Source organism: Cervus canadensis, chromosome 14 (genome assembly GCF_019320065.1).
Source record: "Cervus canadensis isolate Bull #8, Minnesota chromosome 14, ASM1932006v1, whole genome shotgun sequence".
Lineage (NCBI taxonomy): Eukaryota > Metazoa > Chordata > Mammalia > Artiodactyla > Cervidae > Cervus > Cervus canadensis.
In genome coordinates, this window is record NC_057399.1 from 1916857 (window position 1) to 1936333 (window position 19477).

Sequence of the window (19477 nt, forward strand, 5' to 3'; positions counted from 1 at the left end):
TTGATACCCTACTGTATTTTCCTCATTTTTTATTTCTCTTTCTCATAAGAGTTCATCTCAATCAACCTATCTTCATGTTTTCTGAATATTTCTTTTGCTAGTTAACGTCTGATGTTGAGTTTCTTTAGTAATTTTTTTCATTTGACTTATTGTACTTTTCAACTCCAGAATTTGTTTGATTCTTTCTTGTAATCCCTGCCACTTTATTGATACTCTGTTCAATGGTGCATTTTTCTCATACTTTCATTTAGTTCTGCAGTTGTTTTTTGTTTTTTAGTTTTTAAAATTACCTGATTGAAATCTTTGTCTAGTAAGTCTAACATCTGGGTTTCCTCAAAGACATTTCTTAGTGACTGCTTCTTCTACTGTGTATGTCATACTTTATTGTTTCCTTGCATGGTTCATAAGCTTTTCTTTTTTTTTTTAAACTGGCAGTTTAATGTGGAAACTCTTGAAATCAGATTCCTCCCTACCCCTTGATTTATAATTGTTTGTTCTTGTTGCTCTTTGTTTAGGGACTTTCCTGATCTAATCCTGTAAATTCAGTATTCTTTGTGGTACGTGGTTTCTGAAGTCTCTTCCTTGTTAGCTTAGTAATCAGCTAATTATTGGATAGAGATTTCTTTAAATGCTTACAAGCAATAAATTTTCCAACTTTGCTGAGGGACTCTGTATATATATTGAAACATTCCTTTAATGCTCAGGCAGACAATTTATAATTCTACCTTACCCTTCACTTTCTGTTTGTACGATGTCTCAAAGTCAGCCAGAGATAAGAGCTTCATAGTTCTTTCCTGTGATGCGTATTGCCCTGGTCATGCACGTAGACCTAGACATGTGTATAGCCGTGTACATGTACCTGGCCTTGTAGATTCCTAGAAATATGTCAGAGTTTTTCAAAGACCCTCATAGACATCTTAAGAATTCCTCAGCTTTTTAAATATTTTGTTCAGTTCTTTGTTTGCCCCAACTGTTAGCGTCATCACTTCAGGCACCTGCAATGTTAAATGATTACCACTGATTGTTTTCTACAAACCACTTCCCTTCCTTCTCCCCTCCCAGGGAAAAGGCTATTCACACTGAGTGAGGTCTGGATAAGGTCAAATAAGAATAAGCTTTGCAAATGGGAGTTTCCCGGAAGTTGTGAAACAGGTGAAATAATGACAGTTTTCTTAGAGTGGTGTTTTGGGGAACTCCAAACATGTTTTTCCCTCTCCAGTGGCTAGTAGAGCACTCTTGCTATTCACTGTGATTGCGATGCTGATATGGGAATGAGTGTAGGTCAAATTAAAATCTCATATGGCTGGCCTTACTAAAATTTAGCTTTTCTTTTGAATACTTGTACACCTTTGGTTAATTTCCAGATTTCTGAAAAAGTTGATTTTGACAACTTCAGTCAGTACTTTTATGATAGAGCAGCTTTTGCTGTCATTGCATTTTGGGGGTACTAAGCTATCCAGAAGGCCTTACTCTGCTACCCACTGACATTACAGGCATTTAACATTTTAAAGGAAAGTGTAACACTCCCCCCTAAAATTGCCTTGTAGTGTTTTCCTTAAAGTATAAACATGAAAGGCAAACATACAAGCATGCAAGGACTGGGGAATGCAGCAACAATAAACCTATACTGGTAAAAACTGGTGAAGAAATCTTACTAACCAAAAGTTTAAAATATAAAATTTAAGCATTAACTGGAAAGTAGACAAGGGGAGTCTTTTAGAGAGCATGAAAAAAATCTATACCTTGATTTGAGTGATGGTCACTTGTGTGTATACATATGTAGAACTCATTGAACTCTTCACTGTATATAAAATATGCCTCAGTTAAAAAGGGGACAACAGGATGCGATGGTTGAGTAACATCATTGACTCAATGGACATGAGTTTGAGCAAACTCTGGGAGATAGTGGAGGACAAGGAAGTCTGGGGTGCTACAGTCCATGGGGTCACTAAGAGATGTGAGTTAGCAGGTGAACAACAAAAGCAAAAGTACAGAGCTTAGGAATGGAAACACTGGGAAACTGTATGATAAACCCTGAATTCATTTAAATATTCAACTGTGAGTAAACAGCTATGGCAGTTATGAGTCCAAGACAGAATGTTGACTATACAGAAATAAATAGTCAAGTATCTCCCAAATATAGGAGATGGATGTACAGTCTGGAGAGGGAAATGAGGAAAGTGTATTATAATGTATGTGTATTAGTTATCTATTGCTACTGAAAAGATTACATTGACCTTAGCAACTTGAAAGGACCTAAATTTTTAAGCTCAGGCTTTACAGATCAAGATTCCAGAAGCAGCTTAGGTCGTTCTGGTTCAGGGTGTCTCAGGAGGCCACAGTAATCAGCAGCTTAGCTAATGCTAGGGAATGACTTCTAAGAGGGCTCACCTGCATAGCTGTTAGTGAAACTCTTCAGTTCTTTGCCACATGGATTTCTTCTAGGGCTGAAAGTGTGGCAGCTAGCTTTTCTCAGAACCAACTATTGAGAGAGCAAAACAGTAACCTTTCATGACTTAGCCTTATAAGTCACCATATTCTGCTGGTTGCACAGACCAGCCCCGAAGCAGTGTTGGAGGGGATTACATAAAGGTAGGAACACTGAGAGAATCATTAGGAGTTATCTTGGAGCCTAGCTATCACAGTCAGCTAATTTCCTTAGCTTTTTTAGCCAGGAGCCACTAGATACTGCCCATGAGTTAGAAAACTGTTTCCAGCCTCCTAATGTTTTTATGTGATCCTTTTTTGTTTGTTTTATTGCACTCTTAGGAACCCCATTTCCCTTAGAGAAGCATTTGCTAAATTTGAGTAGATCTTTATCTCAGGCTTCCCTCCCGTGGCTCAGACAGTAAAGAATCTGCCTGTAATGCAGGAGACCTAGGTTTGATCAGGAAGTTCCCCTGGAGAAGGAAATGGCAACACACTCCAGTATTCTTGCCTGGAGAATTCCCATGGACGGAGGAGCCTGGCGAACTACAGTTCATGGGGTTGCAAAGAGTTGGACATGACTGAGCAACTAACACTTCTCTCTAGTGTATTTGAATTTTTTTTCTTGTATTAGAATCAAATCAAACTAATTTGATGTTTTTACATTTTAAAATTCAGTATATAGTAGTATCTCATTTTAGTAATTATTTCTGCCTATTTGGTGTCCACATATGCTTGGAGTGATCTTGTAATGAGTGTAGTTGTTTCTAAGTGGTAAAAATTTGGATAAATTGCTTTTATTAGCTATCCTCCTAGGTTTTTGACTCTCCTTTGAATCGCTTAGAATTCTTTTTGTAATGAGCATGTGTTAATATTTACAAGTCAGACTTCAAAAATAAATTTTATAATTTTCAGTAATGGTGAGGATGTAGGGAAAAATGCTCATCCATGTTGGTTAGAATATAAAATTGGGTACAGTCTTCTTCAGGGGACAATTTGGTAGTATCTGTCACAAAGTTAAATGCTACTCATATGCTACAAATCAAATTCCATTCCTGTAAATTGGCCCTAAAATATTTATCTACATACACAAAGATAGGCATAGAGTGTTCATTGCATCATTTATAATCATAAAATGTTAGCAACAGTTGAAATGTCTAAAAATAGGTCAGTGTTTAAGTGGATTATGGTGTATTTCTGCTGTAAAATACCATGTAGCTTAGAATGATGAAGATTCATAGTGTGCTACATGAGAAAATTTTAAGATGTGAGAAACATTGTTACTTACTACTTATGGAATAACTCCAAATGTGTGTTTAAAAAAGAATAAACCTAGATGTGTATATGTAAAAGTGATAGTCACTCAGTCATGTATGTTTCTTTGCACCCCATGAACTGCCCGCCAGGCTCCTCTGTCCTTGGGATTCTCTAGGCAAGATTACTGGAGTCGGTAATGCCCTTCTCCAGAGCATCTTCCAAACCTAGGGGTCAAACCCATGACTCCTGCATTACAGGCAGATTCTTTGCTGTCTGAGCTGCCAGGGGAGCCCAATAAATGTACATGCTTGTGTACTAAATGCATAGGAAGGAAATTGGAAAGATTCACACCAAATAAACAAGGATACCTTTAAGGAATGAGAGAAGGGTTAAAGATAGAGGAAGGACTTTTTTTCTCTGAGTTTGTGAATTATTTTTATGGGGAATGGATGCATGTGTTCTAATTTAATAACTTTGAGACATATCTCTCACAGTGTGGAAGGTGAGTTGCAGAAATGACTGTAGCTCTCAAGTAGAAAACTGCATGAAGCACATTTCACTTTTTCTAATTAAAAAGGATCTGAACCTGAGGATTTTTCATTTTATGTATCTTAGATGACTTGTCATTTTCATCAAAGCTATTTCCATTATCTAGGCAAAGGAGGCTGAGATTCCAAACTGCAGGAATGAGGGCTGGAAAAACAAAGAGTTTTTGGAAGAGAAAGGGTTGTATTTAGTAAGCATGTGAAAGTTCAGAGAATGAGTAGAATGTAAGATAAGATTGAGATGGAGGACACAGGAAGAAAAGCAGATTTAAAGGAGGAGGCTAATGAATCAAGTTGACTGTGTTGAAGGCCTGTGGGAAATTTTCATGATGCTATCTAGCAGATGGTTTGAAAGGAATAGTCTGGTGCTCCAGTTGCGACTGACGTGACTTAGCAGCAGCAGCAGCTAGAAGTCACTGGTATTTAGATGCTTTAAACCATGATTGTTGGTAGTTGAGATGACCAAAAGAAGAGAGTGTAGAGTGAGAAAAGATGCTTAAACATGGAATCTTGGGGCACTAACATGAAAGGAGATAACACAGCAATCCCTGAAGTTGGCTAAAAAGTTGTGTTGAGGTTTGTATCCAGCATTCCAAGCGTGAAGATGATGTGAGTGTCACATGCCACAGGAAGTTGGAGGAAGAAGAAACACTGAAATTTGTAGTACTGGGGAGTTGGACAAGAATGGGTTGTGGTGGAGAGCCCTCTAGTGGAAGGGAACATGGTATTTGAGGAACTGGAAGGAGCATGAGAGAGCTGAAGCTCAGAAAGGAATATGAATGAGATGGGCAGGGAGGCTTTTTCATCCTTTGAACACAATGTGATCACTTACTTATTGGAAAGAAATTAATCAGGGGTTAGTTTTAGATTCGCGGTATATGAAGGTTATATGTAAATTTCTCTTTTCGTCTGCCCTGTGAAAGGTAAAAAAGAGATTTTGAGGAGGTAAAACTTTCAGAGAATGACATTGTTTTCAGCAGTGGAAACAGTGGTAAAGGGAATTAGGAGAATTTTCTCCCAGTAAAGAGAAGCTGCAGGGCCTTTTGACACCTAGCTCAGTTGGAGTTCAAAAGACATGGAACAGCCCCAGAAGAAGTTGCTAACTAAAAAATATCATTGTAAAATGTATTATTGTAGATGCTCTAGTTTTATAGTGCCTTTTCTGGAAAAAGCTACCTGATTTATTACTTTGTTTTCTTATAAAAACTGAGATTAAGTTTACAAGAAGAAGTTCCTTGTTTATTTCTTCCTCTCACAAAAGACTGGACAGGAGGCTATTCTTTATTAACTTCTCTCTCTGTTTTATTAAATTAATTATTGCACATAGAATTGCAAAACAACATATATTAACAGTTAACATTGCTTACCCCAGAATGGAATTGGCCAGGGAAGGGTGAAATTAACTTCTTTTTGCACTTATATTTTGTTTAACTTAATTATAGTGTTTATAAAGCAACCAATAAAGTGTGTTGTGTTTAAAGGGAAAGGATAAAAATAAAATTAATAAATATTTGTAGACAGTAAGAAAACAGTATAGAGATGCACAATGGAGGGAGAGTCCACCACTGTATATTCATATAGTGTATCTTTGGCTATGATGATCAGAATGGTGCTTAACTGTGATTAGGAGGGATTGGCTATATATGAGCTTTTGTTACTGTATAAAACAACATAGATTATATAAAAGTAAATGTATTCATTAAACTATGTACTTTTCCATGTATCATGGACATCTTTCCATATTGATACATACTTCATTTTTTTTAGCGCTACATAGAATTTTTAAAACTTTTTTGGGAAAAAAAATTTTTTTTATTGAAATACAATGTAAAGAGAAAAGTACCCTGTTTAACGACTTTTACAAAGTGAAGACACACATGCAGCCACCATCCAGATTAAGTTCAAGAACAGTGCTGGTGACTGTGGTGGTCTTTCTCATCCTGCCTTCAGTCATTAACTTCCCTCCTAATCACAGTTAAGCGCCATTCTGATCATCATACGTATAGATAAACTGGGTCTGTTTTTAAACTTTACGTAAATTGAATCATACAGTATTGTGCATGACTCTTTATGTGTATGCCTGACTATATTTGGCCAACATTATTTCTGTGAGGTTTATCCATGTGATTGCATATGACAGTAGCTTACCCTTTTTCTGCTTGGTGTAGTAGTCTGTGGTGGCTCAGTGGTAAAGAATCCACCTGCCAGTGCAGGAGATGTGGGTTCAATTCCTGGGTCAGGAAGATCCTCTGGAGAAGGAAATGACAACCCACTCCAGTGCTTTTGCCTGGGAAATCCCATGGACAGAGAAGCCTAGCAGGCTACAGTCTGCGGGGTCACAAAGAGTCGGACATGACTGGGTGACTAAACAACAGCAACAGGTAACAGTCTGTAGTAGTGTATGGTAGAATACAAAAATACCACAGTTTGTGCATTTTCCTGTGATTGGGTATTTTGAGTTTTTTTAAACTAGGGACTATGATAGAAAATGCTCATAAAAGCCTTCCTGTATGTGTTTTTGAACACATTCTTTTGGGTATGTACACATTTCTGTGGGAATGACTGCTGGATCATATATGTTCAGCTTTAGTAGATTCTAGTAAATTTAGTAAATCTAATAGACCTTTTTAGTAGATCTAGTATATCTAGCAATTTAGTAGATAAACTCAGTTCTTACCCAAAGGGGCCCTGATATGTTACCCTTCCATCAGCTATATGAAAGTGTTCTGTACTCCATTCCCTGCCAACACTTGGAGGTGATGGCTTTTTGTTTGGTTGGTTTTGGTTTTCTGTTGTTTGTCTCTGGCTGTTTTAGAGCATTAGTTTAAAATTCTGCCCAGGGTTTTATTACATGAATATGCCGTAATTCACTGTCCATTTGCTGGGGTCTTGCCCTGGTCTTGCCCTGTCCCCTTGCTACAGCAGAGCCAGAGCTTGAGCAGCTCTGATGTCTAGTCAGCTGTGGTTTGTGCTGTGTGTGATCTGACTGTTTGAGGAAGATGTACTACTGTAGGTACCAGAACCAATATAGTCTTTGTTTTTTTTCTTAACAGATTTTCCTCAGATTCCCTCTGTTTTTGAGTAGTATGACGCCAGTGTAAGAATCCTTGTAAAATAGTTTCATTTTGTTGACATGAAAATCAATTTTAATTTCATGGTGGAAAATGGTTGTTTTCTTCACTCTTGTTAAAAAGTCACGTAAAAAAAATAGTGTAATGCCTGAAACCAGACTTTCAGTGAAAGCACTGGTAAACACAGCCAGTTTAATTATACTGAATAATTTACATTCTCCTAGAACAAGCATACAGTGATAGCTGCCAGCACCTGCATGACATAGATCTTCAACCCATTGGAAAACTGCTGTGAGAATGATCTGAGAACATAATCCCTTTGTTTTTGGAAAACTGAATTTCATCCTTTGAAAATGAAAGGTGTTTCCTATCAGAGAACCATGCTTCAGCCCAACCTTAACAAAACTCCCCTCCCTCATTGACTCAAATTTTCTTTTAATGTGGAGTTTTACAAGTACAGAACTCTACTCTAGGGACTTCTTTCTATGAGTTCAATGTGATCACTAGACCTCCTGCTTCTTCTCATGTTGGGCGTGTGATTACTTCATGATAACCACTCTTCCTATTGTGCAGTATAACTTTAAACAGGTGTTTTCACAGGTGGTATTCACTACTATCCAGTTACCATAAGTAATTCCTTGTGAGAGTTTAGATACTGTTAACCCTCTATGGTTGCTGAATGGTCTTTTGGAAAGTGCCTTATGGGCATGTAAGACAGTTTTATATTTCCTATTCTTTGCTTTTGTCAGTTGTATGTTGAATTATTCATTTTTGGAATAGCTATAATGACCAGAAGGGGCATGTTATTCTCTTCCTAGTAAGTTTTAGACATGCTTTTTACTCTCAAGTGGAGGTGTTTCACATTTATTATTAATTGCTGTCAAGAACTTCTTAGTGATAGCTTAAAACTACTGCTTTATATTCTGTGCAATGTTTGGATAAGTCTGTTAAAGGAGCATCTTTACTTCTTGGGATTTTTTTAAGAGGTGCCATTGTACATAGCTGTAAATCTTCCAGTTGTTAGTTATCTGTACTAACAAGCCTGAAAATAAATCAACAAGCGAGCTAGCCTAAATGAGTTAACATAATCCAGAACCCTTAAACCTTATTGAAGAGAGTATTTTCAATGACCTCTCCTTTCTCAGCCCCTAAATCTTTTTATCAGTATCAATAATGTGTTGTCTTGATTTTTTTCCTTCTAAATACCTGGTAAAAGTTCTAATGTCATAAATCAAGATTGGGGTGGAGGTGGTGACGGTGGTTGAAGGAGCACAAATTGAATCAACTTCTGACTTTATCTCATATTCGGGACCTGGTTTAGAGATGAATTTAGAAAGCATTTTGAAGTCTTGGTAAATAAAATGCTTTGACCTCTAATAGATCATTTCTGAATCTATCCTTGCAGTCAGCTTTTACAAAGAAGCCCAGTATTAAAAGCCTTGCTCAAGTTGCAGCTTCCTTGTAGAGTGAGAGAGTAAAGTTCCCAGTAACCTAGTACCAGCAGACCCCTCATTAAAATGACTTCCCTGTCATTGCAGCACCCACAGCAGCTGTTTCTCTTTCTCCATAGGTATCAGCCAGAGCCGGATCTCTCACTGGTTATTGCAGCAGGGATCAGACCTGAGTGAACAGAAGAAAAGAGCATTTTACCGATGGTATCAACTTGAAAAGACAAACCCTGGTAAAAAAATTTTTCCTTTTTTTAATTGCCTTTGAAACAGGACAAGTATAATTAATTAATTACTTTATTGAATCTGTGTGCTGATTTGTCTTCCCCAAGGTAGTTTCATATGCTGCTGTTGCTCCTTTATGTCAGAGAACGCTCTTTAACTGTAAAACCTAAGCCCTGTTTATTATACCAGTTTTTAGTTTCGTGTTCAGCACTATCTAGTCATCTTCACTGCTTCCTCCAAGGTGCCCCTCTGTTTCCAGGTTGTATGACATTTCTAACCATAATTGGAAAGAATGGTCATGATTGTCAGTGGTCAGTTTTATTTCCCCCCTCAACTAAAGGTACATACAGTATTTCATACCTAGTTTTATGTGTGTTTGTAAATCTTGTTTAATATTTTTATTTTGTTCACAGTATACCATATCCAGTGGTTTCTGCTAATAATTTTCTGTTTCTAGTTCTAATTGTGGGTAATGAATGTGTCTTTGGACATTAGAGTGAGCTGCCCCTTTGACTTCAGGGCTTCGAATAGAATGAAATCTTAAGGGAAAAGATCACAGAAACCTTTGTGCCAGAAGTTACCAGGATATGCAAGATCTATTGCAGGATACTTTTAACAGGTGATATATAAAGTAAAATCTGAAGTTTTTGACAGACTGTTTCAGTCTACACATTACAAAGACTGGTTGCAGTGAGGTCGGTCTCAAGTTTAACCTTGTGACTGAGCTTCTTCTGTAACACTGTAGCATTAAAACCTTTGCTTACAGACTAAACTATCAATCCAAATATTGTGTACTGAAGACTCTTAACTAATAATAGCATTGGCTCGAGGTGGAAATAGTGTTATGGAGACTTGTTTGTGTGCGTGTGTCTGTGGTAAGCCTTGTTTTTCAAAGATCACTTTTTATTTGAAAGCCTTGAGCAGACAAAAGAGAACAGCATACTCTCCCCAATGAATTTTTTAAACTAACCAGCCCCCCATTTTTTATACTGAAATGTTACAGATGTACAAAAAAGTTGAAAAACTAGCACACTTAACACCTGTTTACCCTCCTCTTAGATACAGTGATTGTTCACAATTTGCTGTGTTTGTGTTATACCTATAAAATAATCTTAAATGTATGGTTATATACAAACACATTCTTTCTCTCTCTTTAGCATTTGTCTGCTTAAAAAAAGGACAGTGATAACTACAGCCCCTACTATCACATTTAAGAAAATTAATCATAATTCCTTAATATCAGCTAATATCCAGTCCATATTCACATTTCTTTAGTTGTTGAAGGAATGTTTTGTGTAGCTTCTTTTTGAATTTTTAATTGGTGTGTAGTTGATTTATAATATTGTGTTAAGTTTCAAGTGTACAGCAAAGTGATTCAATTATATATATGTTTCAGATTATTTTCCATTAAAGGTTATTATAAGATACCGACTGTAGTTCCCTGTGCTGTACAGTAAATCCTTGTTGCTTATATATTTTATGTGTAGTAGCTTGTATCTGTTAATCCCATACCCTTGATTTATTAGCTTTTTTTAAAATTAAATGTTATTTAGGTTGACAAACTGGAATTTGTTATGTCTGTTTAGACTCTTAAATCTAGTCACTTAAAATTTTTCTTTGATCGCGTAAATTTTTTAAACCATCTAATCTTACAAAGCGTCCTACATTCTGGGCTTTCCTTTTTCCTCTTAGTGTGAACTAAGTTGTTTTTCTGTAGCCTGTGTATTTCACCTAAACTGAAAGTTAGGATTGGAAGCTTGGTTAGATTCAGCTTAAATATGTTTGGCAAGAGTAATTCAAAGATCGTTTAAAGGAGGACATTTACTGATGGCCTTAATTAACTTTGAAACACATGAGGATAAAATGAATATGTGATAAACTAGGTATAGTAAAATATTAGGGGGTATAGGTACAGATATTCACTATAAAATTCTTTCATCATTGCTATATTTTTGAAAATTTTCACAATAAAATATTAGGGCAAATGCTTTGTAGATAATTTTACCTCATGTTACCACATGTCAAGAGGCGTGTAAAAGTCAGTTTGTAGCACTGCTCATTTGCTAAGTTTGATTATTTGTTAAAGTGGTGGCCACAAAAAAATAAATAAATAAATAAAGTGGTGGCCACTGGATCCTGTTTTTGCAGGTTGTGAATAATCTCTCGGGAATTATTTTGACACTGGATAAATAGCCTTTTTTGTAACAACCATTTGCCAATGGTCTTAGCATCCATTGATGATGCTCACCTGAATCAGTTATTCTGATAGAGGGTTGTAAAATGGTGATGATGTAATCTAGCACTCCTCCACTATTTATTAGCTGGCAGTTTTTCTATAAAGAGGAATTTTCATCTTTAGTTTTTTTCCTAGCGACATCTAGATATGCAGGCAATCCTCTCAAAATAATGACTTTGTTGTTGCTGCCATTAGTTACAATTCTAAAACAGCACAGTTTAGAAAAAAATACAATGCAAATGATGTATATAATTTTTAATTGTCAATAGCCACATTTTAGAAAGACGAAATTGCTAGAATTAATTTTGATAATATATTTATATTTGTGTTATCACTTCAACATTTAATCAACCCTTTAAAAAGTTACTGAGATCTCTCTCCCACCTTCTGTACTTCCTTTTTCTTTCTTTTCTCTCTCTCTTTCTCTCTCTCTCTTTATTTTGCTTTGAAATCCAGTGTGTATTTTACACTTGAAGCACCTGCCGTACTTCACGTGCTCAGTAGTCAGGTGTGGCTAGTGGCTACCATATAGGACAGGGCAATCTAAAGATTCATGTTGAGGCCATACTTCAATCTGAGCTCTAAACAGTCTTCCCAAAGAGCTGACTTCTTCCATGATCCACAGCACAGCAAATCAGATGGAGAGGAACAACAGCATGGCACTTGATCTGTTGAATACAGCAGCTTACACTGTGATAGCAAGGGTTAGGCAAGGTAAGTAAGGAACTGTGTCCAGGGGTTTCATAAACCTGGTCATATGCCAGCAGTTGGCTACCAGGGGGAATATCAGAGGGATTATTCATGTTCCAGAATGTATATAGCAGAGCAGTGAAGAATTTGGAGGACAAACACTAGTCAGCTCTGTCAGGAAATCAGCCTCCATAAGAGAAGGGATTTTTGTCTCTTATGTTTGGCACTTAGATCACTGTTTGACATATAATCTAATCATGGCTGATAAAGGTAAATTCCCACACTGGCTTTCAGGGCTGGACTTTAGTCTCAGACAGGGACTTGGATACCAGGAAAAGGAATTCCCTAGAAACAGGAAAGCAGATTATCATGTCAGCATTGTTGTAGCTGATCAAGATAGCACTGTCAGTTGTGGAATTCTACTATTGAAATTCAGTTTCAACAGGAAAAATGGGAAAGGGCTAACAGCACTCATCCAAATGTTGATTAGCAGGTGTTATTTTAAGGATAGAGAGTCTCCCTTTAAGAATAAGTTCCTCTAATTATATGCATTTGCTGTTCAGTGAAGTTACATTACCCACTGTCCCCTTTTTAAAGGCTTCCTATTTTTAATTTGAGAATCAGATCCATTCTGGTGGCTTCCCCGGTGGCTCAGAGAGTAAAGGATCTGCCTTCAATGCAGGAGACCTGAGTTTGATTGCTTGGTTGGAAAGATCTGCTGGAGAAGGAAATGGTAACACAATCCAGTATTCTTGCCTGGAAAATCCCATGGACAGAGGAGCCTGGTGAGCTTGTAGTCCACGGGGTTGCAAAGAGTTGGACACGACTGAGCGACTAACGCACACAGATCCATTCTAGTTCTGAGTTCTTTCTAACTTTCTAGTCTTTTCTGTAGGATGTAATTTAAAGTTAGCTGAAGGGAGAAGGGTAAGTTAGTGATTATCAGTTGGTCATTTTCATTGCATCAACAGTAATTGGATATTATCAGTTGAAATTTAATTTTTTAAAAGGTTTTCTTTGTACTTTAACCTTGATTAAAAGAACTAATATGGTACAGAATTTTTTCTAGATAAATTCACTTTTATTGACCTTAAAATAACCTTTGGTTTTAGCTAAAGAATTGTATTCTTGTTTCATGGACACTTTGGAACTATTAGCCAAAATTACATTAGCATCTAAGAATAGCTTATCTACTGTTTAGTCAGTAGTTGCCTATAATACATCAGAATCTTCTTTACAAGTCATTGCAGAGGTGATTAGAATACAACTAAATGTATCTCAGTCGAGAAGTGGTTAAATAAATGATGATATGTTCCTACAATGGAATACTGTGGAGGCTATGTAGCTATTTTTTAAAGGTGACTTTACAAGAATTGAATTTATGTGTGGTAATATCAAATTTGTAAGTGAGTAAAGTAGGCTAATGATATAGTATATTTCTATTTATATAGGGGGATACACACACATAAGTATGTAGTTACATAAATATGGAACATCTCTGGGAAGGTATATTAGGAACTGATAAGAAAGACTCTGTGGAGGGGAACTGAGAGAAGAGGAGGCCAGGAGTGGCAGGGACGTTAGTTATGTAACTTTTTTGTGTCTTTCTAAATTTTGTACCATGTACTTGGGTTATATATTCCAAAAACACATTGAGAAGAAGAGAGGAAGGGAGAGAGGCAAAAAAAGAAAATTATCTACCTGTATATAGCTTTCAAGGTATAAAAAACTGAAGAACCTAGGTTCACATAGTTCAGACCTATTTTGAGAGGCAGTTAAAAAATACAATGTCAGTGATTTTTCTTCATCTTTTATTTCATATTGTTTCTCTGTCCAGGACAGATAGCTTATCAGAAGAAATGTAAATGGTATTAACCCTTTGCATATATTCTGAGAAAAAATGAAAAATTAAGGAAAATCACAGTGAAAAAGTGCCCCTTTCTCCCCTCTAAATTTAGGCATTTAGAAAAACAACCAAAAAAAAAAAAATTGTACATTCTGTGCCTTTATTCCTGGGCTCAGAGCATTTCTCTCTGTATACCTTATTGAAGTTCTCTCTTTTCAACCTCTTCACTCTGGATCCATTTGAGTAGTTCCTTTTTTTTTTTTTTTTTTAAGTCTCTTTTAGTGGGCTCAGCAAGAAAAATAATAGAGTGGATATTTATTTTTTACTGATAATCGTACAGATATAGTGTAGTTCTCTGATAAACAGACTAATCATCAGAATTTCCCAGCACAACCCAACGCCTGCCAAGACATATGAATAAAATAGGCTGATGGAAACTGATCAAATACATTTTATCTTGTTTCTTACGAAATCATTTACAAGAAAATGCTTATTTTTAAAGCAGTGAGTATGAAATTTAGCATGGTTGACATCAGAAGCCCCTTTATTTAATTAAATTAAGCTCAGCAGTCCTTTTGCTTGTCTAATTTAAACATTAGTGCAGCAGACAGGGCTTGATGAGTTCTTCTTGGCTCATGGCTGTGATTCTGCATATTTCTAAATTAAACAATTAAATAAAGTTTGCCAAGAGGTTTCTGCAGCAAGCACATGAAGTAAATTTGGAGATCAGAGGTAATGCCTCCTCCCTTCACTGTTGCAGAGTGTCAGAGCCTCAGTGGGGAAGGTGAAAAATTACTTATAGAGAAGCTAATATCTGTGAATGGAGTAGTGATAACATGCTTGTAGTCATTGTTTTATTAGCTGATTGGCAAAGGCTCACCCAAAAGTAATCATGAGAAGCAAGAAAATAATTACATATGCAAAGACAACAGTTACCAAAATGTTGAAAATCTATCAGCAATTTAGAAAGAGTTCTCTCTCTCTCTCTCTCTCGTTTAGATTTGCTAGATAAATCTGCAGAATTTGTCTTGCAAATTTTGCATATGTTTTGAGGGAAAATGCAAAATTAAGGAAAATCACACGATGAAAAAGTACCCTTCTTCCGCTCTAAATGTAAGCATTTAAGAAAACAAACAAAAAGTGTCAGAGTCTTTGTATCAGGGATGGTATATGCATTTTCTTAACAAAATTTTGTCTTAATGGGGGCCCAGATATAATGTGGAGAAAGTTTCTGAAGAGAGCACAGGTAACACACTCCTATAAGGAAAAAATAGTGGGTTCCTTAGCCAACACAGAATGCCTGTGTTTTACTTCTTATACATTGTTCCTGCATCCTACTATCTTTGTATTTTTCTCTCAAAGTCAATAATTTTGAGTCCTTTCTTGGGTTATTCATTGCTCTCCATCCATTTCAACCAAAGCAAAAGGAACAGGTTTCTAGATCATATTTGTGTTTATTGTAATATTTCCTGCATGCTTCTTGTGCTGTTTAAAATACTACTACACTGACAAAGGAAAAGGAGCAAGAAGAAACCCTCAAGAGTAATGTAATAATATTATGTTTCAAATTAAGTATGTTTATAAGTTTGAAATCATTCAGTTTCTAGGTTCTGTGCATAAATATCCTTGAATTCTTTTAATGTAACCAGGCCACTGCTTACTTCACTCTCTTCTCTTCCTCATTCCCTCTCTCCCCCTTCCTTTTCCTTCCTGACCAATTTTATTTCATCTAAGTTTCCTTTTTCGAGAAAACCTGGACAATACAGAATATTATGAAGAAGTATAGTTACATTACCAATCAACCTTAATATCAGGAAAGAACCATTATTGTCACTTGGCTTATTCCTTCCGTCTCATGATTTGGTTAAGATTCTTTGTTTCCTTTGTGCTCACTCTAAGAAAGCATGGGATCTGCGTATCTGAGGTTATTGATATTTCTCCTGAAATCTTGATTCCAGCTTGTGCTTCTTCCAGCCCAGCATTTCTCATGATGTACTTTGCATTTAAGTTAAATAAGCAGGGTGACAATAGACAGCCTTGACGTACTCCTTTTCCTATTTGGAACCAGTCTGTTGTTCCATGTCCGGTTCTAACTGTTGCTTCCTGACCTGCATACAGATTTCTCAAGAGGCAGGTCAGGATTGTCTGGTACTCCCATCTCTTTCAGAATTTTCCACAGTTTATTGTGATCCACACAGTCGAAAGCTTTGGCGTAGTCAATAAAGCAGAAATAGATGTTTTTCTGGAACTCTCTTGCTTTTTCAATGATGAAGCGGATATTGGCAATTTGATCTCTGGTTCCTCTGCCTTTTCTAAAACCAGCTTGAACATCTGGAAGTTCACGGTTCACATATTGCTGAAGCCTGGCTGGGCTGGAAGAAGCACAAGCTGGAATAAAGATTGCTGGGAGAAATATCAATAACCTCAGATATGCAGATGACACCACCCTTATGGCAGAAAGTGAGGAGGAACTAAAAAGCCTCTTGATGAAAGTGAAAGAGGAGAGTGAGAAAGTTGGCTTAAAGCTCAACATTCAGAAAACTAAGATCATGGCATCTGGTTCCATCACCTCATGGGAAATAGATGGGGAGACAGTGGAAACAGTGTCAGACTTTATTTTTTGGGGCTCCAAAATCACTGCAGATGGTGACTGCAGCCATGAAATTAAAAGACGCTTACTCCTTGGATATTAAAAAAGCAGAGACATTACTTTGCCAACAAAGGTCCGTCTTGTCAAGGCTATGGTTTTTCCAGTGGTCATGTATGGATGTGAGAGTTGGACTGTGAAGAAAGCTGAGCGCCGAAAAATTGATGCTTTTGAACTGTGGTGTTGGAGAAGACTCTTGAGAGTCCCTTGGACTGCAAGGAGATCCAACCAGTCCATCCTAAAGGAGATCAGTCCTGGGTGTTCCTTGGAAGGACTGATGCTGAAGCTGAAACTCCAGTACTTTGGCCACCTCATGCGAAGAGTTGACTCATTGGAAAAGACCGTGATGCTGGGAGTGATTGGGGGCAGGCAGAGAAGGGGACGACAGAGGATGAGATGGCTGGATGGCATCACCGACTCTATGGGCATGAGTTGGAGTAAACTCCGGGAGTTGGTGATGGACAGGGAGGCCTGGCGCGCTGTGATTCATGGGGTTGCAAAGAGTCGGACACAACTGAATGACTGAACTGAACTGAAGAAAGCATGCCATATTTACAGATAACGACCTACTAGTTGCAACTCACTGACCTATTTATTGTCCTCCACCCACTGAAGCCCTGAAGTTCTATATCCTTTTACCAGAGCAGACCTTGGATGGGGCCCTGCTGCCTCACCCAGATCATTTCTACTTCTGTCTTACTCAACCATGGACTGTAGAATCGTGGCTGTAGAATAAAGTTTGTATATTCTAACTTAGACTCCAGAGCCCTCATTATACTGTAAATCCTGCTTGCATTCAGAAGAATACCAAAACAAGGATTCTGAAACTCTCTAGCCCCATAATTCCCTTTTTATACCTAAACTTTGTTAATTTTGATTTTGGGCCCAGACCTAATTGCCAAGTTATTTTGGCAGTACAGAGCCCTCTTTCTTGAGCTATCTAAAGAAAGGTTTCAATTTAGAGTTTCATATGTGTGGGCCAGGAATTTTTTAAATCAGGGATCAGCAAACTCTCCCTGTAAAGGGCAGATAGTAAATATTTTAGGCTTTGCAAGCTGTGTGGTCTCTGTCACACTTACTCAGCTCTGCCATTAGAGTACCAAAAAAAGAGGCAATATGTAAATGAAGAAATGTAGATGTGTGCCAGTAAAACTTTTATTTAAACTGTGGCAAAAGGCCAGACTGCGCCACACCTTTTAAGCTATCAGTCGATAATATTTTCTGTAGGTGACATATTTGCCCATTTGAGGAAGAAGTCAAATATTTACATCACACATAACAGGAAATCATGTATTATATTAAGAATGCAAACAAAAGTGAAAACTAAAAAAATATTCTGAGTAATTCAAGATGCAAGACCATAAAGGAGCAGATGAACAGACCTGACTATACAAAAATGAAGATCACAGACCACAGCATAAACAGGAAGTCGGAAGACAAACTGGAAAAACAGTCACCGTCTGTGTGACTGGCAGCCGGTGTGGCGTCTGTACGCCAGCGAGAGGAGTAACATGAAAGAAGGACAAAAGCTACACGTTCCCAAGAGAAGATACATTACATAGTTCTCAGAAAATAGGGATAGATGCTCATTCTTACTAATAGTGAAATCTTTTTATTAGAATTTTTTTTGCCTGCCAGATTTATAAATGTGAATGATTAGTAACACAATACCCAATGTGTTGGAGAAAATTGGGGAAATAACTGGAGATGGTTGTGGTGTCTTCTATTAGTTCTATCTTATTGTGTAACAAATTACCCCCACAGTTTAGCAGCTGAAAACATCAAGCATGGATTATCTCACAATTTCTGTGGATTGGGAATTCAGGAGTTGCTTGTGAGGCTGTAGTCGAGCTGTTGGCACAGACAGGCTACTTCTGAGGTCACTCCTGTGAGCCCTGCAGGCTCCAGTTCCTTACAGCCTGTTGGCTAGAGAGTCCAGGTCCTCCGCATGGACCTCACATTGGCTTCCTGAGTATTCTTACTACATGGCCACCAGTTTCCCCCTGAGCAAGTGATCTGAGAGCCAGGACAACAACACAGACACCACAGTGTATTCTGTAGTCTAATCCCCCACAAGTGGCATGCCATCACTTCATGACATGTTGTTGGTCACATAAACTAATCCTGGTACAACAAGGTCAATACAAGGAGGTGGGATTCCTCAGGAGCCACCTTGGAAGCTGGTTACCACACAACTGTATTGGGACTGAATGTCTGGAGCCTTCTGTCTGTCACCTGGCCTCTCTGCATAGCTTCTGCTGCAGCTAGTGTCCAAATTGGCTTTTTTTCTCAAATGTCTGGTGCCTGGGTGGATTTCATAGGAGCAGCTGGGAGCAGACTGGGCCTCTTTCACTCCATATGGGTGGCTTTGGCTTCCTTAAAACAGCGTGGTCTCAGGTTAGTGATAGTTCTTATATGGCAGCCAACTTCCCCCAGAACCAGCATTCCAGGAAATCTAGTCAGAAACTGCAAAGCTTCTTATGACCTGTGCTATGTGCTTAGTTGTTGAGTCTTAGTTGTTCCCACTCTCTGCAGCCTCATGGGCTGTAGCCTCCCAGCTCCTCTGTCCACGGAATTTCCCAGGCAAGATAACTGTAGTAGATTACCGTTTCCTACTCCAGGGGGTCTTCCCTACCTAGGGAGCAAACCCACTGTCTCTTGCATCTTCTGCATTGGTAGGAGGATTCTTTACCACTAGCACCACCTGGGAAGCCCTTATGACCTAGCCTCAAACTATCTCCATTGTCTGTTGTCACAGCGTGTTACAGGACCTACCCAGATTCGAAGGCATGATTACTAGGAGGTGTGACTTACTGTGAGGGGCCATCCTTGAAACCTATCCAAGGAAATTGTGTTTAGGATAGATGATGCTGTCTTACTCTAAAGTGGGAGCAGTGAAGGTCATATAAATTGGTCTGATTCTGGATGTATTTTGAAGATAAATCTCACAGGATTTGCCTGTGGATTAGATAAATATTATAGTATGTAGGGTAAAAACAGCAGAGTCAAAGGTGAATTTGAGATTTTTGAGCTGAGCAGTTTGAAGAACAGGGACACCATGTTGTTGGATGGGAAGACGGCAGGG

At 37.8% G+C, this 19477-nt stretch overlaps 1 protein-coding gene across 9 annotated transcripts in view; it reads left to right on the forward strand.

Moving 5' to 3' along the window:
- HMBOX1 (homeobox containing 1) overlaps positions 1-19477 on the forward strand; it is a 195021-nt gene that overhangs the window by 114266 nt on the left and 61278 nt on the right. For all 9 annotated transcript variants that reach the window (XM_043487169.1, XM_043487168.1, XM_043487176.1 and 6 more), the window contains exon 5: positions 8871-8981. In XM_043487169.1, the coding sequence (XP_043343104.1) occupies positions 8871-8981 (111 nt within the window). The remainder of the gene's footprint in view (positions 1-8870; positions 8982-19477) is intronic.